Source organism: Pollachius pollachius (genome assembly GCF_949987615.1).
Source record: "Pollachius pollachius genome assembly, chromosome: 2".
Taxonomy (NCBI): Eukaryota; Metazoa; Chordata; class Actinopteri; order Gadiformes; family Gadidae; genus Pollachius; species Pollachius pollachius.
In genome coordinates, this window is record NC_136935.1 from 29,115,598 (window position 1) to 29,143,292 (window position 27,695).

General features: G+C 41.6%; 1 protein-coding gene across 1 annotated transcript in view; it reads right to left on the reverse strand.

Moving 5' to 3' along the window:
• LOC307071712 (uncharacterized protein) overlaps positions 1–27,695 on the reverse strand; it is a gene marked incomplete at both ends in the record, with an annotated part of 87,483 nt that overhangs the window by 54,998 nt on the left and 4,790 nt on the right. The window contains 3 exons of the mRNA XM_079730772.1: positions 785–883; positions 1,745–1,843; positions 12,792–12,893. Coding sequence (XP_079586898.1) covers positions 785–883; positions 1,745–1,843; positions 12,792–12,893 — 300 coding nt within the window. The remainder of the gene's footprint in view (positions 1–784; positions 884–1,744; positions 1,844–12,791; positions 12,894–27,695) is intronic.

A 27,695-nucleotide genomic window follows, 5' to 3' on the forward strand; every position in this document is an offset into this window, starting at 1 on the left:
AAGCGTGGATGTAGTTGGACTGTAGTTGTACTGTTCCGCACAGTCTATTTTGGGTGTGTAAAACAGGAAGCATTATTTGGCCTCAGTCCTGATATGACTGCATTTATTTCAGGGATCGACCGATATGGATTTTTTATGGCTGATACCGATACCGATTTATTTTCAACAGCCTTAGCTGATGACCGATACACCGATACCGGTTTTCTTGAGCCGATATTTGGAGCCGATACTACCCTGGAAATCCAGAGTTCTCGCGAGAGTACAATTTGAATTTGCTCAGCGAGTCACTCTGGGAACGAGCAATATACTTGTGTATATTCTGGGCCTCCCCTGGCCCAGAACATTAACCAATCACATCGATGTATCACTTATAGGCGGGCCAAAAGCGTTGCTGTTTTACAGACCAGATACGGCAGGACGGCAATCTTCTCTATTGGTTAGCGCCGCTGGTCTGGATACGTCACCCCTTGTATTCTTCTGATTGGTCGTAGTGTTATCCAATGTGGGTTATCCAGTGGTATTTTCAAATGCATGGTGCCGCCCATCGAGTTGGGCCATTTTCAATAGTCGTTGCCAGACCCTACAGCTTTCTAGATGTGGGTCTGGATTTCCAGGCTAAGCCTCCCTCAATTTAAATCATAAAAATGACACAATGATGATAACAAATTTTACAATGTCTCAATTTAAAAAAATGTCTGTAAATCATGCCGAAAAAATAATAAAATAAGAAATCTGCAAATTTATATGAATGTAGTATCTGTCTTCTGGCTCCGGTGGTGCCTACCTGTGATTGGGCGTTAACGTCCCCGCCTCTCTTCACTAAGATTCTGGCAACTTCCTTCTGTCCAGCCAATGACGCGATGTGGAGGGCGGTGTTTCCTTTCTGTAGAGACAAAGCATGGTTAATAAGGGTCACTCAGAGCTCATTATAGCTAAACCCCATCACTCCAAGGTTATGGGACATCAACTGCAAGGAAAAAGTTTAACTTTTGGTGAGGCTGAAAGATGAGAGCAATGCAGAGTCAAGTAACAAGTCTCTCTTTTATATTTTATAATTTCTATAACCTTCCCTTCTCTTTCTCGCTCTCTCTTTCTCTTGTTTTTCTCTTTCTTCCTCTCTCTCCCTCTCCCTCTTTCTCTGTCATTCTCTCTCTCTCTCTGTCTTTTTCTCTCTCTCAAGCTTTCTACATTCTTGCAATTTCTAGCTCTCTATGTTTATTAAATTCTATGAACCATAAAGCAGCATTTCTGTAGCAGAGTGGTTTGCCGTAGGTCGTCTGGTGGTGTTCTAACCTTAGATCAAGACCATGCCTATGTCCTTGTTTATGTCATTTCTCTGTATCTGTCATGTGTTTGTGATAATGTGCTTTCAGGTCTCTCTTGTGGAAGAGGTTCTTCATGGTGAAATAATTACATTCATGATCAAATTAAAAAATAAACTAATTAATTAATTACATTAAACCCAGAATATAAACAGAACTATGCAAGCTCTATATAGTCCAATGGTATTGAAGAATATCATACGTGCAATAACCCTATGATAGCCTGGAGACCGTCCTGATCTCATGACACCTCTCATGACACACCACATACGATACACGCCCTTTACTCCCCTCTGATCAGGTTACACACTGAGGGGGGACGGGGGATGACGACATTGGATAGATGCAGCTTTATGAGCAGCTTTTTTATGGACTTGTTAAGTGTTCAATAAAGAACATAGCATTTGATGGCGGAGGCGTACCTTGGTAGCGGAGTCGACATGCGCACCTCTCTCCAACAGTTCCTCCACCAGGTCCTCATGGCCCTCCTTGGCGGCCAGGTGGAGCGCGTTCAGACCGTTCTGTCAGACAGGGAAGTCCATTAGAGCAAATCACGTGACCTGCTATGCACTCATGGAGTTTGCAATGTAGAACTGGATCTGAGTTGAATTTAATTTTTCTGGATGCTTGCATCAGCTGCATTATCAAACGCATACCCTTTACATTACTCAATAAAAACAGGGACAGAAATGTTTAAAGACATGTGGATAAAGGTCGAAAAGAATAGAATAAATGTGAATAAAACCAAAATCGCAAAATGTTGAACTATTAAAAGAAGTTCTGACTTCAAAATGGAACAACAGTCAAGTGTAGACAGCAACCAGAAGTTTCAGTATCCATTATTAGTAATACTGTTAATGTTTCTGAAGAGGCTAATAGTAAGATTGGCAAAAAAATGTAAAAGACACAACACAACATCATATGCTACAATGGGAAAACAGCTTCACCTCTCCTTCCTCATCCTCCATTCCCAATCCAGACCAACTAAGGTAAGGATTTCAAAACCTCCTCCTCTGTCCTCTTGCTTCTTCAACCTTTAGACGTGCCCTTCACCTCTTCCTTCAGCGGTCTTAATAAAGTCTTTCTTTCCTTTGTGTGATAATGGAAGCGTGATGCTTTCCTGTTTGGAGCCTTCATGAGGATCCTCAAGAAACTTCCAGAGGACCGGGTCGTTGCTGGGTCCTTCTTCCTTTCCCCCCCCCCAGCAAAAGTTGTTGGCTGTTGTTGACTGGTTCTCCAGTCTCTCTCTGGTGTCTCCTGGTACGGAGGTAAATAGAGTAGCAAGGCTATACTGCTAACACCCCTGGCATTAGCCAAGCCCTGTCCACACCCCCTTCACCCCCTCTCCTGCAACCCCCTTTTCTGTCCAACACTCCCATCAGGCACGTACACCATACAGTAACGCCAAGATTATGTGAACACACGTCTATGCACGTGCACGCACACATCAACACTCACCAAAGGGTGAATCGACAAATGCCAAATGGTTAGTGTCGTGCTCAGGTTTCAAGGTTATGCAGCTTCGGATTCTTAATGAATACTCTGGTATTATTATATCATAATATAATATTAGGTATTTTAGTATATTATGGTAGATAATGTCCTCCACGATCAACAGCTATTTGTCCACGGCGGGAGGTAGAGTGATGGTGGACATGCACCTTTATATCTAGAAACGTTAGTTCTGATTTATCATGAGTTATATAAAGTGGATGTCAGCTAGTTAGTTAATTTGCATGCATTATTTTTGGCTAAAATAAAAGCCTTGTTTTAATCACAGCCACAGATTAGACTTAATGTGACACATAGTAGAGCAGAGGGGGTGCATGTTCTGCTAGACAGCCTGTGTCAGCTATGACTTTCGAGCTATAATTCACAGTTAAAATGCGACAACCACATATTAACATTTTTTGTGGCTGTAACATTTAAAGTTTAACTAAGAATATGGCTAAACTGGTCATGGCAACCCATTATATTCCTGCCAGTAGGCAAATGTATTCCAATTACCCACCTACTTTGCCGATCACAGCCCGTATAAAACGTTGTTTGGTTCATCATTCTGCTGACAGGTAAATCTGGGGACTGAAATCCCTCATCTGTGTCATGATCCAGCAGTTGTCTGTGGAGCAGCTTGGTGCTCTGAGAAAGCATTGATTTACCATTATTTTGAAGTCACACGCTGACAAAGCACAATTCTAACCTGTTTGGACACAAGAAGCAAGTTAGAGCCAGTGTTCATGTCAACATGTGCTCTAAATCTCTTTCAGTTCTGAAATGTGAAGGAGTTGGGGGTCATAATGGGGGAGCTCCAGAGGGTTCAGGACAGTATAACGCAAAGACAATGAGCACACAGGTGAGCTCTAGCCTCTGTGGCCTCTTTACCCTAATCTTTACTGTAGTCTCATTTGAAAGATCATCATCAATATATATATATATATATTTTATATACTTTTTAATTTAGCGAACGTATTGAAGCAATGTTTGTCAGTGGGGAACAGAGATTAAAGTGCAACACAACTCACCAGCGGTGAGGATGAGGGGATTAGTAAAGAGGAACGCTGCCTCTTTGTTCTGACGATGTAACAAAGTACATATATACGCAACTAGGTGCTAAGCTAGTGTCCTAGCATAGATTTAACTATCATGGTACTTCAACTATCAGCTATCAGAATAGCTGTGTTCACCACGACATACCCACATGCAAGGGCGTAGGAACCGGGGGGGACGGAGGGGACGTGTCCCCTCCAATATTGGAAACAGGCGCATTTGTCCCACCTAAAAATTATACCGGGGGGAGAAAAATATTTTGTTTTATTTTGAAAGCGCAACACAGCGTCTTGTCACCGCTTCTTATTCTAAAAAACTGGATGATTGAGCAATTAAAGAATTGATTTGATATTTATCAGTTCATTACTGCCATTCAAAATGAGTTTTCCTTTAGATTTACAAATGTATCTTTTTAGTAGAATAAAATATATTTGTGAATTTTTTCAGTGTAGTTAATTTATGACATATTTCTGTTCAAACCATTAACGGATCTGTCAGGTTTCCGATATGTGTCCCCCCCAATGTTAAACTCATTCCTACGCCCCTGCCCACATGCATAACACATGCACAGAAAGGGACACTCGCCTGGAGATATCAAATAAAGAGGCTTGTAGTCAACCCCATTAGCTCATCTCCTAACTCCTTGGACTCTCATGTGTTGTGAGCTTTGAGACTTGGTCTCCTAAGCTTGGCTCTGGGTTCTCTCCCTGGCCGCTCCGCTGTGGCCGTCTAGGATCCCTGAGTCACCTCACCACACACTCTGTACACACTGCCAACACACACTACAGAGGGTGGGAACCAACCCCAACAAAACATGAATGACAAGGAAAGATCTTGTGATCAAGCTCATTGACCCAAGAGGGTTGTTTTCGATTAATGATAATTATATTTGTAGATATTGCTATGCTTTTATTTATTTCCTTGCATATCAATGTCAGTAAAATTTTTGTCAATAAGGATCCCAGATCATTATTACTAATTTCTTTGTTTGCCTGTATGTGTTGCGTTTTTGTGTGTGTGTGTGTGTGTGTGTGTGTGTGTGTGTGTGTGTGTGTGTGCATGTATCAGCTATTGATATGCTTCTTATTAAGCTAAAGGTTAAGAGTGAAAGTGAAAAAATACAAGCAGCTCCTGTCTTGTGACATGAGTGGAATTAGCTTTGGTATTTAATATTAGTATTCACACACACACACACACACACACACACACACACACACACACACACACACACACACACACACACACACACAGAGACAGACACACACAGACAAAAACACACACAAGCTGTTACGCAAGGAGTGATATTTAAAGTGGACGCAAACAAGAGGTCACCTGACCACTGACAACTATGAAGGGCACAGCTCTTGTGTTACATGGGTGTGTGTGTGTGTGTGTGTGTGTGTGTGTGTGTGTGTGTGTGTGTGTGTGTCTGGCTTTACCATCTGGGTATTATGCCCAACTAGTAGCATGCTCAAACAGTAACCATGACAATAAACATTTGCCAGGATGAATGTGAGTGCTAATACCTTCTGACCGTTAGCCAATCAGGAACCAGTTGAACAGTCATAAAAAGTTGTCTGATTGACTTCAACTTCCTGTCGACGCACAGCAACATAATTCCATAGCGATAAACACACGCACACACACACACACACACACACACACACACACACACACACTCATATAAACACACATACACACCCTTCTAGGCCAATATCTACTTCCCCGCAGATTACAGGGCAGGGTTGGGGAGTATAGACCCCCTTTTTTGTTAGTAAACTATAACGTTATTTTGTGGCAGGGTGGAGGCAGAAGAATCCCTGACTGCAGAGCAAACACACAATCATTTAAGATTCCTGTTTTTACTAATAGTATAAAGGAATGTGTCTAAAGTTCAGTCACATAATTAAATAAATGCTATTATATTGTGTTCTATATTATATTTTATTTCTCCCCAGTAATCCCCACAAACCAAAATTACACACGTTTTTCATCTCAAACTACGGTGGGCGCCTACTCCCAGAAAGAGGCTCATCCAAACTTCATTAAATGGTAAAATAAGTAAGGGATAATCCCCAAGAGGCAGGGCATAAACAGTTTGATATGCCCAGCTTGTGGACGGCTTACGGTAACCTTCTCACGAGCCGGGCATATCAAACTGTTTATCGCTCTGCCTTGAGGTGATTATCCCGTTCATTCTACTTCTTGCTTGCCAACATAATAAAACAATTCAAATACTTTAATAATTATGCTTCTTCTTATTCGTATTGAATGCTTATTAAAGGTAAACTCTGCTTGAGTTCATCTCCCTCAAAAAGTAGTCCCCTTTAATTACGATTGATCAAACATGTTTTGGACACCTCAAAGGGCATTATCCCACTTATACCATGGTCACTTGCCAAAGAAAAGAAATTAAGATCATTCATTTATATTTTCATGCGTTTTACAATCCAAATATAACGTTTTTCACATGCCATGATTTAGTTTCCCTGGTAACGCCTGAGGGTTTGACTAATACCTGGAACAATCATTACCCTCCCGTAAGGTTCTTATGCAACGGAAACGTTGTTCACTCCTCCAGTAAATAGGATGGACCTTAGCTACAACTTGGCAACGGGAGGTATTCTAGTCTGCTGAGCTATGAGCCAGAGAGCTAACGTTATGGATTGTACATATTTGTAATTCGAAATTCGTCGCAGCCGTTATACCACAGGTACTCTAGAGTCTATAGCATATAACGGCGTTGTCTGATTACAGTTTAATTCATTTTTCACAATTTATTAGCTCTCGTTTTGAAGAATAATCACCGCACCATTTGTTTCAATGGGAATCACGACGGTCTATACTTTCAACATAAAGTGTATATATTTATAATTTGAAATTCGTCCCAACCTTTATACCACAGCTACTATAGGGTCTATAGCATATAACCGCGTTTTCTGATAACAGTTTAATACATTTTTCACAATTTACCAGCTCTCGTTTTGAAGGCTGAACAGACAATTTGACTGGAACTACTTAGCAGGTGTCCATATATCAGAGATTAATGGGCACTAGGGATGGGTCGGTCGCGAACGATTCGTTCACGACCTAACGACGAGAACTGATTCCCAAAACAAGAGAACTGATTCTTTGATTCTTTTTTTTTTAACATAAAACAACAAACAAAAATATTAATACGCTTCCTTTTTATTTTGTTCTACAATACAATTGCATGCTTTAATAAACTATTGTTTTACCTACCATGGAAACAGTCGAACCTCGCGTACAGGCCAGTGCTACAGAAATTTGCTTTTTTTGTTTTACGAGCACACCGTGACTGCGGCTTGGCACAGCTCAATTACGGCTGCCGTTTCGACCACCGACAGTACCCTTATGGTAGGGCAGGCTGTGAAAAAGCCTTAATTGGTATTTGCTTCCAAAACCATTTCATGTCGCTAGACTCTGATCACAAAAGTAAAACGCTACAATTAATTGATTATTTGCGGTAGAACTAACGTAGTATGCAATGTACTGCCAGTTCTACAGAGCTATGGTAATGGTACATTTTGCAAAAAGCTATATTTAACATCAAACTACACTTGCATAGCGGTATAAAGTAACCAACATCTCATACTTTAAAGTGTTTGTTGAGCATTCATTAACATTAATTTACTACATAATTGTTAAACTATCTATGCCAGTGATTTTCCGTACTGCAGGTGGTCCGTGGAAAAGCAAACAAAATAAAATATAAAATAATATTTTTCATAAAAAATAAAAAAAATGGGAATGTATGATATACAATTTAAATTAAATTGAAGGTATTGTGTGATTACTAAAATAGGCTAGTGCATAGATTAGAACGTTCCAGAATATTTGGTGTAGTGGCTAGGAGGGAACTTTGAAATTCAGTGCTCAGAACCACAAGAGGGATCGGTGGATGGCAACAGGTTCTCTGAAGAGAAAAGAGGCAGAGGTTACCAACAATGAAGAGATTGACAGTGAGTCGGAGGCATCTACAAGCCAGATTCCTCACAAGGAAACAAAGAAAAGGAGGGTGAAAAGAAAATACTATGAAAGCTACTTAGAATAAGGATTCACCTACACTGGCCCCGAAGACCAGCCATTGCCCGTTTGTGTTTGTTGCTACGAGGCACTGGCTAATGAGAGCATGAAACCTGCAAATCTTCACCGGCATCTGGAAACCAAGCATGGGGAATCCAAGTCCAAGCCAGTCGATTTTTTGAAAAAGCAAGCCCCAGGAATACCGCACAAGCAAGAAGGTAATGCAATCGTCATCTACCGGCGGTGCTACAGCTAAAGCAGTGGAAGTCTCGTACCGGTTGTCCTGACTCATAGCGAAAAAAGGCATGCCACATACACTCGGGGAGGAGGTGATGTTGCCAGCAATTAAAGAGACTGTGGGTGTAATGGTGGGTGACAAAGCCAGAAAGCAAAGGGACTTGATTCCATTGTCAGACAACACTGTGCAGCAAAGAATCGAGGAGATGGCCATCAATGTGAACGAACAACTAATATTGCAGATCAAAGGCAGTCGATTTTTTGCTCTTCAGTTAGACGAGTCAACCGGTATAGCTAACCTTGCCCACCTGCTCGCCTGCATAAGGTATGAACACAACGGAGAAATAGAGGAGCACTTCCTCTTTTGTAAACCTTTACAGACATGAACAACCGCAGAGGCTCTTTTTGATATGTTTCATCACAGAACGTGGAATTTATTGGCCAAGATGCGTGGGAATAAGCACAGAAGGGGCAGCAGCGATGATAGGCCAACACAGCGGCCTTGCTAAACGTGTGCAAGCAGTTGCTTTGCAAGCAAAATTATCCACCTCAGCATACACAGAGAGGCCTTCGCATCCAAAAGAATGCCTCCTGATCTCAAAACTGTTCTGGATGCAGCAGTGAAAACTGTCAATTTCATCAAGGCCCATCCACTGAATTCAAAACTGCTTTCAGTTTTATGCGACGACATGGGCAGTGAGCACCGACAATTGCCGCTCCATACCGAGGTCCGGTGGCTGTCAAGAGGGAAGGGGCTTGCACGTCTTTATGAGTTGCGAGATGAGGTGAGACTGTTCCTACTTGAGAGCAAGTTCGACCTCTCTGGCCGATTTAATGATGCAGACTGGCTTGCAAAGTTGAAATATCTGTCTATATATATCTCTGACATTTTTGAGCACTTGAATGGACTAAATAGGAGCCTACAGGGGAAGGCCGTTACTATTTTTCACACGCAAGATAAAGTCGAAGCAACAATCAAGAAGATGGGGATGTGGGCCAGGCACGTGGAGGACACAAACTATGACTCATTTCCAAATCTTTCAGATTTTTTTGTGACAGCTCAGACATACACCTTTCAAGTTCTGTGCAAGATGACATCAGACAGCACTTGCACCTGCTGAGAACGCAGCTACTGTATTATTTCCCAGCCCCCGACACAACAGCGAACTGGATAAGAAATCCGTTTGCCACCCATGATGACTACACCCTAAAAAACCTCACCTCCAGAAAGCAAGACAGCCTGGCTGAAAATTGCCAAGGAATACCCCGAACTTTCCGACAAAGCCGTGAAAAAGCTTGTGCCTTTTCCAACCACTTACCTCTGTGGATCAGGATTTTCCTCCCTGGTCATGTTGAAGAGAAAATATCGTAACAGACTTAATATTGAACCAGATCTCAGATTGAGGCTGTCATCACCGGAACCTGACATACAAATACAAAATTAACGTCTGCAAAGCAACATCATCCATCTCATTAGGTGAGCATTTGTTCAGGCTAGTTGTTCTTTTGTTTTAATATAGGCCTATGTTTTTGTAAATTAATACTAACTAAATAAATTTGACTTTTTTATTTTTATTATTTTTATCCAGGAGTAGGCCTACTGTGTTTTCGTTAAATGTGTATAGGGCCAGAGTTCGTGATCACATCACATGCATAGCCTTTATATATGGGCAGTGTATATCTGAAACGATTGGTTTTAAATTATAAATGGATGAAATAAGGCCTATAATTATTTTAAATGCCAGTAAGTTTCTTGATCTCCCGTTTCTGAAATGTTTTGCATATGTTACTTGGACAAACTCCCAGCCTGTTCGTTGAGGACTTTGAGAAGATTTGATATTTGACTTTATCCAATTCAGTTCAATTCAGTTCGTTTGTGATTACTGTACATATTAAATACTCCATTATCATTGCTATGGAGAAAGCCTTGTGTTCAAATGAACCTGATTATGCCCTTGGGCGCTTTAAATAAATACATTAAATATGTGTCAGCCATTGTGTGCAGTAAACGTTCTTTTAACAAGCCTGTTGTACTGATGCTATGTCACTTTTAGTGATAATATATGCCTATTAAGAGGTGCGGGTAATTTAGGTAGGACTGTGTGTAGACATATTTTATTATGTGTATTATAAGCTGGTCCGCGAAAATTCTTGATTATAAAAAGTGGTTCACACACACTCAAAAGTTTGAAAACCCCTGATCTATGCCATAGATCAGTGGTTCTCAAAACTTTTCTTCTAGTGTACTACGTAATGTACCAGATATTTTTTCCATCTGAGTACCCCTTCAATTGCACCAATTTATTTGGGGAAAAAAATATATATAATTAACATAAATAATGTATGTGCGTTCTATTTGGCAGTGCAAACATGAACATGAAAAGGAAGCAAATAGTCACAATTTAGTTAGGAACATGGGCCTGTGCTTATTGCAACTGTTAGCTAATTTCTCCCCAGGGTCAGATCATGTTAAGGTGAATCCCATTCAAAAACATTCTTCCTGAAACTGACAACATTTTCTGAATACCCCCTGCAGTACTCCAAAGTACCCCTAGGGGTATGCGTACCCTCATTTGAGGACCACCGGCATAGATAATATAACAATTATGTAGTGGTTAATCTCATCGATTTTATGGGATTTTATTTTTGGTCATACAATAACCCGCTAATTTGCTAAGAAGTTACAGGATCATTTACCTGTTCCTCCTAGTTTCCCAATTTCTGATTATGTGGACATGACAACCCTCAGTGATATATCCATACCTACAACGGACAATACTTTATCTCTGGAACTCAACAACACAGCAGGTTGAAATTGTGTGGATAGTTGGTGTAGCTTACTATTCGAATTGGCCCAGTTGTTGGCCACACTAAACATGTGAGTGGAACGTGGGGGTTGTGGTGGGAGGGGTAGGGGTGGTGCTGGGGACAGCTTTATGACGCTGGTCAGAGAACCAAAGAGGAAACCCAGCAGGTGCGTGCCCAGAGTGTCCGGGGCAGGGTATTGGGACAGTGGGTTGTGGCTGCCTGGTTGGGGCATGGAGGGAAAGCGAGCTTAGAGCAGAGGCAGCTTACGGAGGAGTCATGTTGTGCACTTTTCGCTGACACTGGTGTTGTGCACAATGCAGGAGTGACACAGCACTCAACATTCTCCTGTGCCTGGCTGCTCTGCGGTGGCTGCCTAGGATCCCTGAGTCACCACACACACTCCGTATACGCTCCCAACACTACAGAGGGGTAGAAACAACCCCAACAAAACATGAACGAGGAGGAAAGAGCTTGTGATCATGCTCATTTGCCCGAGTCTCTGAATAAGTCATCACACAATTAACAAGGGTGCAGAGGGCAGACTTAGATTATTGATAATTGTTTTGTAAATATTATCAATAAGGATCCAAATGATTACCAATTTGTATGTTTGCATGTATGTATGTGTGTGCACATGTGAGTGTGTAGATATTAGTATTCACAGACACACTCATACACAAATACACACACATACATACACATACATACATACAAACATACACACATGCAACATACATACACAACTGTTCCGGACCTACCTATCCCTGTTCCCAAGCCTGAACGGGCTAGTCCTGTGCCTGAGCTGACAAGTTGTGATCCCGACGTTCCTAGCCCAGTGCCTGACGTTCCTAACCCTGTTCCTGACAGTCCTAGTCCTGTTCCTGACCCGCCTTGTACTGTTCCTATTCAAACCCTGTTTACATGTACATGGTTATTTTGAAAAACTGAGACAATTCCCTTTGTTTGTACCCTTCTTTTACACGCAAACGGCGAATTCGCCTCATTCTTTCTAAAAAACTCTGGCCAGAGTGGAGATTTTGGAAAACTTTGGTTGCCCGTTTGCATGTAAACTAAGAAGAACTGAGTTTAAGTCAACCAATGTCACATTATGCGCCAGAACTTGCACCTGCGCCAAAAGTGGGATTTGGGATTCTGATTGGCTAACATGGGCTTGAGCATCTCGTTACACTGCCACCTACAGTTTTGGAATGTCCTGACGGCATATATACACAGGTTAGTAGAAACGAAAATAGCCGGCCACGTGTCAACGTAGCCTCAGTCTCCACCGCAGCCTGGAGGAACGCTTGGAGATGCTCCAACAGTTTTTCGCTTGTCTCGTTAGTGTCATGTTTGTCCCCTGTTTTAGTTAGTAATTATTTTCAACTGTGTTCCTTGTGTTTAAGATCTTTAGTAAATTCCCCCGTTATTTTCTGTCTCCCTGTTTTCTTGAAGTAAATTGTCCTTTTAGCACCACTCTACATTCTGATCTCTGCGCTTGGGTTCAGGTCCCTGTGCAAGCCGTGACAAATGTGTTAATTCTAGAGGCCATCGAGAAACCATAGAGGAGATTGAGACACATTATGCGAAGCATAACTGATAAATATGTTAGTCCCTTTTACCATGGTTTCTTGGCTATCATCTTTGTTTTGGTATTTTTAAACCAAATGTCAAACATGTTCTAACAATGTAACGGACACCCCAGTAATATAGGTTCATGGTATACCAGGTATGCCGGAGATCAGTGCATGAATTCGTCCGTTTATTAATCCGTCTCATTATAAAACACTAGACAACATGGGAAGTCTTTCCATATTGTGTCTAATGAAGTACCTGATTACAGGTGCTGATGTCCACTCCCCCTTTCAGAAACTCCAGGACTTTGTCGAGGTTCCCTGCCCTGGCAGCACGCAGGAAGCTGGTGTTGCTGTCCGACTGCAAGGACAGAAACAGAAGACGACGGTATGAAGGTAAACACAAACATCTATTTTAGCTGTGTACAGGTCAAGCAAACATAGCATATGTTGGCACCTGTCGAGCTGGAAGAGGAGTTTGAGGAATTAATTTATTAAATGATTGATTGATTGCATGATTGATTGATCTTATTATACATACATTGATATATATTTCTAACATACTACATATTTTTTCGTGGATTTACATGCAAAAGTCTAAATTGATTCAGAATATTATGTTCTCGTTTGGAACAATATAATACATTTTTATGTAACCATAACCGATAAAGGTTTAGTATTACACTAATGTTGTTCTAATCTACATATTTTAAAAGCAGGATTGTATGGAATCAATCAGAAGATATGAATTACAAGTAATCTGCTCTTGCTCCTGAACTCGCTGAGTGTTATGAAAAGACATTTCCTGTGACGCATCAATAAGAGAGCAGCTGGTGCAGAGTGAGACATCGACATTCAGATCAATACTCAGCTCATTAAATACCACACATGAAGACTTCAGACCACGGAGACAGCTGAAGGGAAAATATTTGTGTACATGATTGTGTACACACATAAAATTATACACACACACATACACACATACCTACCTATATACATAAACACAGAAGCAGCTCCATATACCTCAGTATTCCAAGAGACAAAGAAAATGTAAATGGTCATGTGTTAAAGTTTCATATCATCATATCTATGTCGTTTTCTACACTTTGTGAATAAAACCAATTATTTCTCAGCGTTTAAATTATATACAACAGAGATTGATCTCAATGTTTAAGGTCACATGGTCAGGTCTGACATGTTTTATTAGGTACATGCTTTAGTGTTTACTGTGTGTGGACAAGGATTGATGAGTTAGTTATTGGTGAGTTAGTCAGTGCAGTCGACCAGGACTATGAATCCCTCTGTAGCATTATTTGGTGTCAAGGATAACAGTGCACATTGGATGCCCATGCAAACACACCAGCAGAGTAGGGAAATACAACAAAGTTCTCTTACTCTATTTCTCTCTCACTCGGTCTCTTTTTCTCTCTCTCTCTCTCTCTCTCTCTCTCTCTCTCTCTCTCTCTCTCTCTCTCTCTCTCTCTCTCTCTCTCTCTCTCTCTGTGTCTCACCAATCCATCATAAGCTTCATATCCAGAATCAGCAGCCCCATGGTGGTCGCCTTCCAGGTTTAAATCCAAGTCACTGCCGATGCTGGCTAGTGTTTTATCTAAAGTACAGGCCTTACAACCTACTAAGTTACCCATGGTTACCCAATTCCAAAATAATGTTTATTATAAAAATCACCAACTTGCAAGTTGAAGCTATTTTAAAAGTGAAACAACCGCTTTGTTTGATCCTTAATATGGTTTTATGGTAAATGTCTTAATATGGAATGCACTGAAGCTCATTAATGCTCTGGAATCTTCTTTGCAAAATCCAATTCATAAACGGCCCCAACGCTGCATCCTGTCTCTTCCATTCTTTTCAATGCTGTCAAGATCTCAGCTCCCCAGCTAATCTCTCTGTAACTCTCTCTCTCTCTCTCTCTCTCTCTCTTTCTCTCTCTCTCTCTCTCTCTCTCTCTCTCTCTCTCTCTCTCTCTCTCTCTCTCTCTCTCTCTCTCTCTCTCTCTCTCTCTCTCTCTCTCTCTCTCTCTCTCTCTCTAGCCAATGCAAAGGCAAGCCTCTCCCAAGCTGGCTATTTTTACCCCCAACAGGGTTCCAGGAGACCCCCTACCCTGACCGGGTCTAGCCCAGGGTGGGGTGCTCAGCAGCTGGACACCACCAGGAATGTCATGGGCAGTGGTTGGAAGGTAAACGCTGGAGAGGGTGAATGTCGACATCGCCTGAGCAAGATACACAGTTTGGAAGATACATTCCAAACTGTTATAATGTATACATTTATACGAAACACTATTTCAACGAAATGGCATATAACCTTTGAATTGACAACAACCTCTTAGAATTAACAACATTTTAGAACCATTTTACTTCTTGAGGTTGATGAAATACGAGAATCTTACAAAGTAGCATATTAAAGTGACAGTGATGAAAATTGTGTGCGTTGATGCTCACTTTCTTAAGAAACCTTTTCAGATTGTCCAACCAGACCTTCTGCCTGGCGGATCTCAAATAGAATTGAAGAATCACAAGCTGGAACCGTAATCACGCGAATAAGGCCGCGCGATTACGGTTCGCCACACATTCTTTTGACAAACCCCATTTTTGACATACGGTTGTGCGGTCTATATTGGTCGGCGGCGGTACTGCCGTGGGGTGATTATGCCGCGTATATCTATACAAATACCTTTCAAAACGTTTGTGACACAATAAATATTCACCTAATGGTAATCCCCCACTGGCAGAAACAGGTTTAACAAGTTACCCACTAATAAGAACAGGCTAATTGGCTTATATAATCAGATTCAGAATTTCTATATAATAGCGCATTTATTCGCGTGCTGTTGAATAGCACCAGTGCGGCTGTGACATTTCATTGAAACTTCGCTCCGTGGCTCGTCTGGTGTGTGACCCGTTAACACTGAATCTCTGCCGTAACGGAGTCGGACTCGGACCGACAGCAGATCCGAGAGACACAGACTTCCTCCACACACCTACGTGATAATGCAGTTTGGCTTTTTGAAGCGTGATTCCAATACACCAATTTGATTCAGGAAATAAATGTCTTCATCACGAAAGCCCCATTTAAAATGTAACATGGAGGCGCATCGCCACTATTAGGCTACATTGTTTGGGGAGAACCCATTTATAATTCTTAACATGCACCTGTGCAACCTAGGAAAATATTGTCTGGCATCCACATGATAAATGGTCACAGCATGTCATCTTCGACACTATCCTGCCAATCGCAGAGAGATCTAAACATCACAGAATTTTCAAGGCTTTTCAGACTTTTATGCTGCAGCTTTTCAATGCAAACAGCTTGAAATAAAATGTAAAGTGTGTCTTTGTAAGCCTTTTCAACTGTCAGCAACACGTGGGGGCCTTCAGATATGATTTGATATCCTTTAAATTAGGCATTCGTTACTATGGCCTTTACACAGGTTGGATTTCTTCAAGCCTTAGTTGTGAGCAAATGCGGATTATGTATAATGTGGTCTATAGTCACGTAATTACCGCCCCTGGTATCTGTGCATGAACTGATCTCTGTCCGCTGACTTAGCTGGTTAATGAAAGACTCCACACTGGATTAAACTGTATAACAACAGAGATGACAACAGAATTTCAAATTATCTCATATTATGAAAACTCAGCAGCTGAGGTGAAACAACATATATTTATGTGCGAATAGCCTTTACATTAAACATGATTTATTACAATTCATCCATTAAGGGTACTTTCCTTGAAATGTATTTAAGCCCAATCCCATCAATGGGGATCCTGTTCGGCACAAACACACACAAACAGTAGTGCACACTGCTTGCTAATACCTCATCACATGAGCCCAGCTGTCATCTGCCATTCCCTCATCTCGCTAATGACTTCCCCGAATGCACCATAATGGAACCGGGAGAACAGCAGCCGGGACAACCCTAACCCTAACCCTGTGCTGTTAATCCCCACCCCCCCTCAGTTACAGCTGCACACATGTGCTGTGGGGGCGGCAGTAGATCAGGAGGTAGAGCGGGTTGGCTGGTAACCGGAAGGTTACTAGTTCGATCCCCGGCTCCTCCTAGCTGAGTGTCCCTGAGCCTCAGCCTGACTGCTCCTGACGAGCTGGCTGTCGCCTTGCGTGGTTGACTTTGCCGTCGGTGTGTCCATGTGTGAATGAATGGTTGTAAGTCGCTTTGGATAAAAGCATCAGCAAAATCCCTAAATGTAAACGGGTAACCCATTATCCTCGTCACAGTTGAGGTCCCAATGGGATCACGAGGGTACATAAGAACCATAGTGACAGCACCATCCTCCTCGCCCCAAATATGAAACAGATAGCTGCATTGTAGATGAACTGAAAATGACTAACCACGTTGTGGGAAACTGTTCAGAAAAGTTTCCCAAAAAGCTGTTTTGTGGGAAACTATGTGTAGTCATGTGTACATTGTGTAACACTATGTGTAGTCATGTGTACCTTGTAGTATACTATGTGTAGTCATGTGTACATTGTGTAACACTATTTGCTGTCATGTGTACATTGTTCTATACTAGGTGCAGTCATGTGTACATTGTGTTACACTATGTTTAGTAATGTGTACATTGTAGTATACTATGTGTGGTCATTGTATACCATGTGTAGTCATGTGTACGTTGTACCTGCCGCTTGCGCTCAGCCCTCTCCCGCTGGCGTCTCCTCCTCTCCCTGGCCTTCTGCAGGGCGATGTACTCGGGGGGATGCTCCAGCTCACGAGCCTTCTTCAGGTGAGCCGCAGCGTGCGCCATAACGCTGGGTAATGTGATCACTAATATACTCTCTCCGTATCTCTCTTGTCACTTCCTTGGTCAGTCTCTCTCTCAAGCTGTGCTGTTCATTTCCAAACTCAAAATTAAATAAATATTTTGTTTAAAAAAAGAGGCAAATACATCCAGTTGGCTTTGACAGAATCAGCAATGTCACTGTTTCACTGACTCCAACTGAAACGTGACGACTCGGATCACTGATGAAAATTCCTTAGATGAAGTCTAGGTTTGTTTAATGTCAGCGCAGACAGAGAAAAAAAAACAAGTTAAAACCATTCCACGTATGTGATCGTATGTGTTGAATTCCTCTCCTGAATATCTCATTCAAAAATCAACGTGGGAAAACCCAGCGCTGCCCAGCTTCCTCTGGTCCCTCGTTCCTCTGCTCCCAGCTTTAGAGATCACCACCACAACCTCTGCTTTATCATCAACCTACAAAGCTGCTGTACCACTCTGACATCCGTCCACAAAGCACATTCACATCATGTGTAGTACTTGTAATACTCCACAATGAGTCATTAGTGTTTGCACATCTGTATGACGAGTGTGTCTGTGTGTGTGTGTGTGACTCCACAAACACACACACACACACACACGCACACACACAAACACACTCACGTCATGTATGGCTTACGTTTGTGTGAGCAACAGTGGAGGTCGAGTGTGAGGGATTTAAGGTAAGCTCCCTGCCAACAACCAACCAGAAGCCACAGCCACTGGTATGTGTACCATCATCATTGTACACTATACTATGTGTACTGTCATCACTGCAGACCTACTATATGTAATATCACACTATAGTATGTGTACCATCATCACTTTAGGCCTACTATATGTACTATCCACATTATACTATGTGTACTATCATCAATGTAGGCCTACTATATGTCCTAATAACCCTATATGATGTGTACCATCATCACTGTAGGCCTACTGTTTTTACTATCCAAACTATACTGTTTGTACTATCATCCCTGTAGGCCTACTACATGTACTATCCACTATCATTGCGTAAAGGTGTGAATTGTGAAGAGGAAGTGTAGAAATTGAAGTGGAAGTCCTGGCTCTAGAGAGAGAGCGATACACTTTTTGTAAATCTAGTAATCATCTATTATTTTGAGCACAAACACAGATGTTATGGTTATTTTCTTTGCATTTGGGTTTAGTTTAGACCTTGTGCAATCAAGTGGCGTGTGGCAAATTCTGAATGGACAAACAAAAAAAAGGTGTGTCTCTCAGCAGCAACAAACCTCAAATGCTAGGGTGGTGGTTGTATACAACTATGGTGTACTGTCATGGCTGTACTATACCATCCACACTGTACTTCTGTATTATGTGTACTATCATCGCAGTTCTGTGTTATATCCCTACTGCACTGTTTATTACCCCTACTGTGCTATGTGTACTATAATGACTGCACTATGTATGCTATCCATACTAAACTATGTATATGTACTATCATCAGTGTCCCACACAAAGAGAGGAGAGGAGGAAATGCATCTGCATCAACAAAGAAAAGAGCAAAAGAAAGCAGCCATTCAGCCATTCAGGAATGATCAGAGAGAAACAGAATTGTAGCTTGAAGGGAGATGGGAGGAAGGGAGGAGCGAAGGATGACGAGTGAAAGAGAGAGAGGGAGGGAGATAGACGGAGAAAGAAGGAAAAAGGAACAGGGAGGGGCGATAGCGAGAGAGGGGGAGAAAGGGAGAGAGAGGGCGAAAGGGACAGGGAGGGAGAGAGAGAGATGGAGAGGGAGGGAAAGGCATGGGGGTGGTAGGGAGGAAGAGCGAGAGGGCGAAAGGAGTGGAAAGAGAGGGTGAAAGGGAGGGGGGTGGTAGGGAGAGAGAGAGAGAGAGAGAGAGAGAGAGAGAGAGAGAGAGAGAGAGAGAGAGAGAGAGAGAGAGAGAGCGAGCTAAATGGACAGGGATGGGGGAGGGAGGGAATGAGAGGGAGGGGGGAGAAAGATGGTGCAAGGGAGGAAAGGAGGGATGTAAGTGCCTGCAGAACTAGTATGGTGCACACACTGTCCCTGAGCAGGAAGCAAGGAGGGGCAGAATTAAGGCACATACTCTAATAGTGCACGCACGCATGCAAACACGCACACACCACATACCACACACCACACACCACTCACACACCACACCCACATACCCTGTCTATCTATTTCTGGTACACATTGTGGCTCACATGTGTTTCCACAGCCTCAGCCACCAGTGACACAGCGTCATTGGCTCTATTGAAAGTTAAACATGGCAGGATATGGTTATTGATAAAGTTTAATGCAGTGGTTATTTAGTTTGTTCAACTGGGAGGCAAATACACATTCTTCAGGTTCACTACTGATGCATAAATAAATAAACTTAAATGGTAACATTTATTTATTTGCGATCCTGACATAATTGGACAGGGTTTCATCAAAAGGTATAATAAGGTTTAGGTAAGACAATACTGTTCAATATAATTAAATTATGACCTCACAGGCTCCTCACTCTTCATTTTGGACACATTGGACACGGGGGTTGAGTCTAAGAAGAGTGAGACACAGGCAATCACATCCAGGTCTATTTCTCTGAAGAGAAGAGGCCCAGTAATCTCTATAAACATTCATCTGCCTATGAATGCTAAATCGTCATCAGACGATAGCCGATGGGTTCCGTGATTAAAGGTCCTATGTCCAATGCTTGAGAAAACACAATCTCTCTCTCTCTCACTTATAGCACCCTCTGCTGATGAAACACCATCCACGCAGAGAAAACCAAAACATAAACACAGATGCAGAATCCTCGATGTTGAGTATCATCATTACCAAAACTATAATTTGTCATCCATGACATAGTTGTCACTTTTGTCAATGCAGACATTCATGGAGCTTAATATCTATTTATAATTATTATATTATATTAATATTATAATAATAATATTATAATAATTAAAATAACAAACACACACACACACACATACACACACACACACACACTTTGATGGCTAGCTTGCAGAGTTTTGGTCAGAAAGTGACACGGTCTGTACTGTTGGATGAAAACAAGATAAGCCAGATGGCTCTCATCATGGTCGGATCACAATCCATCAACAATCTGATTGATAACTGGCCGCATCCCATGCCCTGAAGTGTGGTACATTCCTCTCTCTGTGCACAGGATACCACCATGAAAATGGAAGGAAATGAACCTTAATGCCACTAAAATATAGTCATGAGTGCAGCGTTAATCTCTGCACCAAAGTGAAGTTTCATCTGTGCGATGCATTTCATAAAGGCGCAACAAATGCATCCATTTAAAGATGTTAAAGAGAGATATTGATCAGCAAAAAGCTGATCAATATGGTACCCATCGCTCTCAGTGCATTTACATGTTTATATACTTGTGTGTGTGTGTGTGTGTGTTTTTTATGTGTGTGTGTGTGTGTGTCTGTGTGTGTGTGCATGTGTGTATATGTATATGTATGCGTGTGCGTGTGTGCGTGTCTATAGGGCTCAGATAACAACCCATGGAGTGCTAATCAGAGCTCCTGTTTCCCATTGGACTGCTATGTTCCTGATGGACTCGTGGAGTTAATGGCCTGTTTTCCGTTTTATTGACGGGGAAGCTTTTATCTGGACCATTAAGATGCCGTGATTGACAGTTATTAATGACACGGAGACCATTGTGTCTTCACCAGTATGTGTACATTTTCTGAGTCAACATGCTAATATTTGTTCATACCGTGTATGTATGTCTCTCTGTCTGTCTGTCTGTCTGTCTGTCTGTCTGTCTGTATGTAAGTACCTATGCATTGGTTTGAATAATGTTATTGCAGCCTCAAAATCCTTCCATCAGCCACATTACCTCGTCCCGTTTTAGTTTGAACTAGTGAGATTAATGCTGCTGTGATGACCCTGCTCTAGTTGGCTATGCAGGGGATTGTTGGGCAGGGGATTGTGGAGGTGTGTCTCTGGTGTGGCAGCAGGAGCTGCAACACACCTGATCTCCATTCCAATCAGGCTCCTCCTCACTTATATAAGATGGCTGCCTAGGCCATCTCACTCTCTGAGCCAACCAGGACAGCAGGGCTTTTGTTTCTTTATATTGAGCTGATACACTACACTACACTACTTATACGCACCCATACCCTGCAGACATTACTGACAATACTGATGTACGTTGTTATCTTTATTTCTGAATAGTTATTATTGTTGCTTAATAAATACTTCAGTTAACTTTCTCTGTGTGGTCTCCCCTTTTTGTCTGAACTACAAACTCATGACACTGCATATGCACTAGGGGGGGATCACAGGCTACCTCATGATACAATACGCAGTACATGGCCCGCGATACCGATAATATTGCGAACAGCGATTCTGCAATAATCAATATATTGTTAGACAAACCTATGACGATACATCATGATATATGCCTAAAGATGAAGACAAAATTACTATGAAACGGTAAAGTGCTGGATTTCGGTCTTTATTCATGGACCAAACTGAGTTTTTAGTTAACATCCGTTCATGTTTCCTTTATTCATGTGTTGAGCGCCACCTCGAGGAGCAGGGAAATCTGCGCCTAATTTTATCATTAAAATATTGATATTTGGGGCGATATTTCCCGTCTTACTCTTAAAGCATAAAAATAAATCATAAATGCAAAATGAATTCTTAAAATTAATAACAAAAATATATATTGATGTTTTGCGCCAGTGTATCGATTCTCGTATTGCACGAAGAAGGGCGACGATATAATCGCCGTATGGATATTTTCTCCCTCCCCTAATCTGCACTGCAGCAGCAATTCTGCTGCTGGCCTTATGAAACCAGTGATTCAAATGACTCCACTAGATAGTGATTTCACCACTATCTTTGGGGTTCAGCGGCACTACTCACTGTAATCTGAAGGTTCCAGTAGTCTGAATACCATACAAAGCAGACAAACATAACCTCTGTTGCAGCTGCAGCCTACTAGGTGGCCCTCTGTTTGCATATGTTTACTTAAAGTGTAGTGTAAATGTGTATTTAAAGCCTTAAAAATGGTGTCTTTGCTCATAGTGCATACTCATGAAATAACTGTTGATTGAACTATTGACACTGATGAAAAATCACTGAGAAAGGGGATCTATGCTGCAACCGGTGTGATTTACACTTGCTTCCATCTACAGAAGTCATGTTTGTATACCTGTCTATTAGTGGCTTTTCATCCCTCCCTGGTCCCCAAAAATCCACGTACCAAAAGCAAACCTGCTCCGTGAAAACATCTATCAACTGCATCTTCATCACATTGAAACAATAATTGTAAATTGTCAAGATAGAAGTAGAAAGATATTCAGAACACTATCAAATAATTACTATATGCATTTCATCCCGCTCTCAACCTCTCCACCTGCCCCACCCACAACCTGCTTTCCCAACCCAGAGAATTAGCTATTTGTTATTTGTACAGACCTTTCCGTAAGCTAACTAAATCAAATTAGCAAGAGAGAGTGAGAGAGAGAGAGAGAGAGAGAGAGAGAGATAAAGTGTAACGTCACTCTTATATAGACTGGGGCCAGGGAAACAAAGGGAGGTGGGAGGTTTTAGTCTCCCAGCAGCTGAAGGGCCCTGTAATGCCCTGAGGTACTACACTGTATTAATATAACTTACTTTATAGCACACCTGTCTACAACGGGTTAAACAGGGAGGAGCGAGGTAAAGAAAAACAGCTACAAATAAACCACAGCCAACATTTATTTAACAATTCAAAGGGAGGGAGAGAATATATATCCCACTATGACAATAATTTTGGTTCATTTCAATTTAGTCAATGAGTTAATACAAGTTCTGGTTTGCATTTTGTCTTACTCATTTTGGGACTCTTTTATTGCAGATGCACTATAGAGACACTGTGCCCAAAGGGGGAGGGGGTTAAAGATTTGATTGAGCCTGTCATACAAAAAAAAGAAAAAATATTGTCGTGTAGTCGGCCACATGGCCAGTCCAGCCCTGGGTCCACGTCGATTCTATGATGTAATGTAATGCGATGCTACTGGCAACCCATTCTCCCTGTCCATTATGATGATGCAGATCTCTGGGTCTGTCCTGGGCCAGAGCACCCAGACACACCGCGGTAACTGCAGGGTGTGGTTAAAGCCTTTCCTGTAAGCAGAGAGTGTGGGAGATGGGAGGGGTGTGGGGAGAGGGCTAGGAGGGGGTATTTAGCACTCAAACGAAAGATCCCATGTACTTGTAAAGTGACCAGATCAATTAACAGCCTGCTTAAGATCACTAACAACCTTCTTACTGTTGTTTTCAAAGGACAAACCACTGAGCTCAAAGCGATTTAATGTGTTGTTTACATTTGTTACAGCTCAGGGCAACGGGATGTATGTAATGTATGTAGATTTAATCAGGGTTTTCCGGTCAAGGCCCTGACAATGTGAATTCATTGAGTATTCTTAGACCAATAGAGGGAAGACGGGTAAATGAAGAACAAACCCACTCACTCCCTGACAATCCACTTCTTATTCCCATCTCCAAACTGGGCCTTAACAATCACAATCACAATATGAAGTCTCAATACTTAAACAATGGTAAACAACAAAGGCAAACAACAAAAACAAAATGTTTGCCACCAGTAAGAAGAATAGGCCGTAATACTGTGAAAAATCCATAAACAAAAAATATTGAAATCAATTGCATGAAGTCATTGCAGGTCTAGTTTGTTGGCCGAGAACGACATTGAGGTCCAAGGACGCTTTAGCAAGCATGAGGATTTCATTAAAATGCTAAAAAATTCCACACGAGCAGACACCACTACAGTAACCAGACATAGGGTCATCCTCAGGCAGGGGTCATAATAATACTACAACTTACAAGCCAACACACAAAGACCCAAACGAACACACTGTAAACATACACATAAATCACATGACAGGGACCACACCAATGAGCAAGCTCTCCCTTCTTAGAATATTGACTGCAGCCCTATTTTATTTTGTTTTCTTTATGGTTAGATGTAAAATGAGATGACTGGATTAGAGTCTTTTATCATTGCTATCATCATTCACCACTGCAATGCCTCACAAATGGACTCCTTCACACACACACACACACACATACACACACACACACACACACACACAAACACACACACACACACACAATTTATTTTTGAAAGAAAACAAGGGAGTAGGCTACTATATGTTTTAATTTTGACTCAAACATCAATGTTTATTTATGAAATACTTAAACTTCAAACACAAATAATGTGCATATGCTGCAGGTTAATTGATCAAATATGGATGTCATGCAGTCAGTCATGTGGCCGCTTAGACATTGACCTGGATTCAATGTCCGCTTTTATATAATTTAAATGTCAAGTCAGTCATGTGGCCATTTTGATGTTTAGAAAATGACACACACGCACGCACCCCGCACGCATACGCACAAACAAACAAATGTGCAGACCAAAGTCTACGTTACCCATATTAGATAGAGGCAAATCTAATAGCCCCTAGACTGGGCATATATCAGACGGCACCACACCCAGATATAATGATTTCACCACAATCCCGGTGGGGGGGGGGGGCAAGGGGCCGACAAGAAAGAGCCATGAAGTTTGCCCATACAACCTTGATATAGCAGGATGATACATCTCAAGGGAGAGAGAGAGGAGAGGGAGAGACACACACACACACAACAAGAAAGACAAAACAAAAGAGAATTGTATCCCTTACAAAATCTAATCCCTGTCCTACCAACACACACAAACACACACACACACACACACACACACACACACAGCAGTATCCACTATGTAATCCGAAACAGTAATTTGTGAAAAGCCGCTGTGTGCCAGCAAGATGACTCAGTAAATAAAGTAAATTAACTTATTTAGAGAACAAATAAACAGTGTTGCCAAACTAAAGATGGATGCTGTGAGAGTGTTAGACGGACTAAAAGGCCTAGATGATCCCTGTCTAGAAAAGCCTCAAATGAACCATCTTCCACATGAAGTCGTACTTCACTGCATTCAGCTTCTCAATAAGACAAATTTCTTCATTTCTTCATATTTACATTTTCACCACGTAACCGCTAAGAGACACAGCTGACACACACACAAGACCACTATCCACTATGTCATCCAAAACAGTCATTTGTGAAAGGCGTGTGTGTGCCAGCAGGATGACTCAGTAAAAGCCTAACCTTCTGGCCTTGCGCCATGCAGCATAGAAGACATTGCAGCAGATATGCAGCAGAGTTCAACCCTAAACAGGCAGAGCAGCCTCATCTCGTATTGAAAGGCTGCTATGGGCTCTTGGGCGGTGCACTAAGTGCCAGCCTGCACAAGCCTCTTCTAGAGGAAATGTGGAGGACTTAGAGGTCAAGAAATGCAGAGTCAGTGATGAGTAAATTCATAATACACTTCCCACAAGCCCGTACTAAATTAGATTTACAAGGCGCTGCAAGTCGGACCTGTCATTAAGAGGTAGGCTTATACTGCCCCCCTCCCCCCCTAAATAACAGATGAGAGATAACAACTCATGATTGTTATATAAAATATTATATACAATAAATCCATTATATCAAATACCTATGTCGAATGGAGGTTAGGTTCTCATTCCATATTATTGTTTGTCTGTATTTCCTGGTACTCCTAATGACACAAAAAGGGAATGCGTTCCATTGCTTTATCTAGTGAAACGCTGGTTCTGCTTTTAAAATTGATACAAATGCCATATGTATTATTGTGCCATGCAAACTCGCTCCTGTTTACTTCTGAATACATTTTATATTCCCCATTTTCAAGTTGATCCTCATTAGGGTTCTTTCACATTACCCTTTTTTATGAGATATTGTGACATAAACTGTGTTGTTTATGTTTATTTTCCATATTCCCTGATCCCAAAATCGACTGCTGCTGTACCAAACTGTATGTGAGCGTCAGCAATGATGTACAGCGTTCCTGCCTGGGGTCCCAGGGGAAGACATGACGGTAGCACAGCATTCCCGGTAATAGGATAAGATGGAGAGTGATGGGAAGGCTGGAAAATGAACAACACAGTGAGGCCCAAATTGGGGCCATCCCACTGTCGGAATATTCCTTGTCACACAGCATTATTGGCAGCTGCCATGAACTTATGCATTCTACAGTATTGATCCAAGGGTTAAAAAACAGGAACATTCGAAGATTGGATTTGCATCAAATTGTTATGGTCCATCGTTTTCTGGATTCAATTCAGTGCATTGTGTGTATGACTATACATAGAATATGGATATATGCTTTAGTCATCAGGTATGAGAAGATCAAGTTAGAGAACAAATAATGCAGCGGTCCAAACAGTGTTGCCAAACTAAAGATGGATGCCGTAAAGAGTTAGATGGAATAAAAAGCCTAGATGATCCATGTCTAGAAAAGCCTCCAATGAAACATCTTCCACATAAAGTCTTACTTCTCTGCATACAGCTTCACAATAAGACACATTTCTTGAGTATATATTTACATTTACACCACGTTACAGCTGTGAGACACAGAGACGATTCTTTAAGTTGAGACGTGGCTTACAAGCCATAAAATGACCTCCCAGTTGAACACATATTTAATAATGAAGCGTGTGACCTCAAACCCAGTCAGCCACATCAGTAACGCTGAGTGACACTGGGATAGAGCAGAGAAGAGGCAAACTCAGGCCACAAAAAGTGGTGTATATAGCCTACATCCAGGCTACAGTGACTATTGTAAGGGAGTTCTTCCTTACCCTTTGCATGGAGCCAATATGATACTGAAGAAGAATCCAGAAAAGTGTCAAATTTAAAAAAAAATATTCAAGCATAATACATTTCGATGAACACACAGATTACTTATTTCCAAGAAGAACAGGTAAAAAAAAAGCCGGTTGTACGCTTAATGGAGGTGGAAACAGGGAGAGGTCAACGCAAGATCTATTGGATTCAGTGTAGTGTGTTTTGGCCTACATGAATATGCAATGAAATGAAGAGGTGAAAGGAGAAGAAGGCTATTTGCTACCCTTGTGTTATTAACCATCTTGCAGTAACACACACCCACAATAGTTAGTGAATTACCAAGCTTTGATTATTTTTTGGAAATGCATGATTTAAGCAGTTCAAACCAGATAGAAATTCAACGGAACTAGTGAAGATGGGGGGGGGTTAGATGAGGGTGAGAGTAGGGACGGGAGTGCTGTAGGAGCTGGGGAGACAGAGGGTATTTATGTTGAAGTTGTTTCCCAGAAGTCCATTGATCCCCTGCCCTACCTGTTTTCCTCTAACGGGAAACAGAATTATGAAGCAATAATGAATAATTAACAACTAAATGCACCACAGTCCAAATCCCGTGTCCTTACGGCTTGAGACTGCTCAAGGATATTGACCTGATATTCCA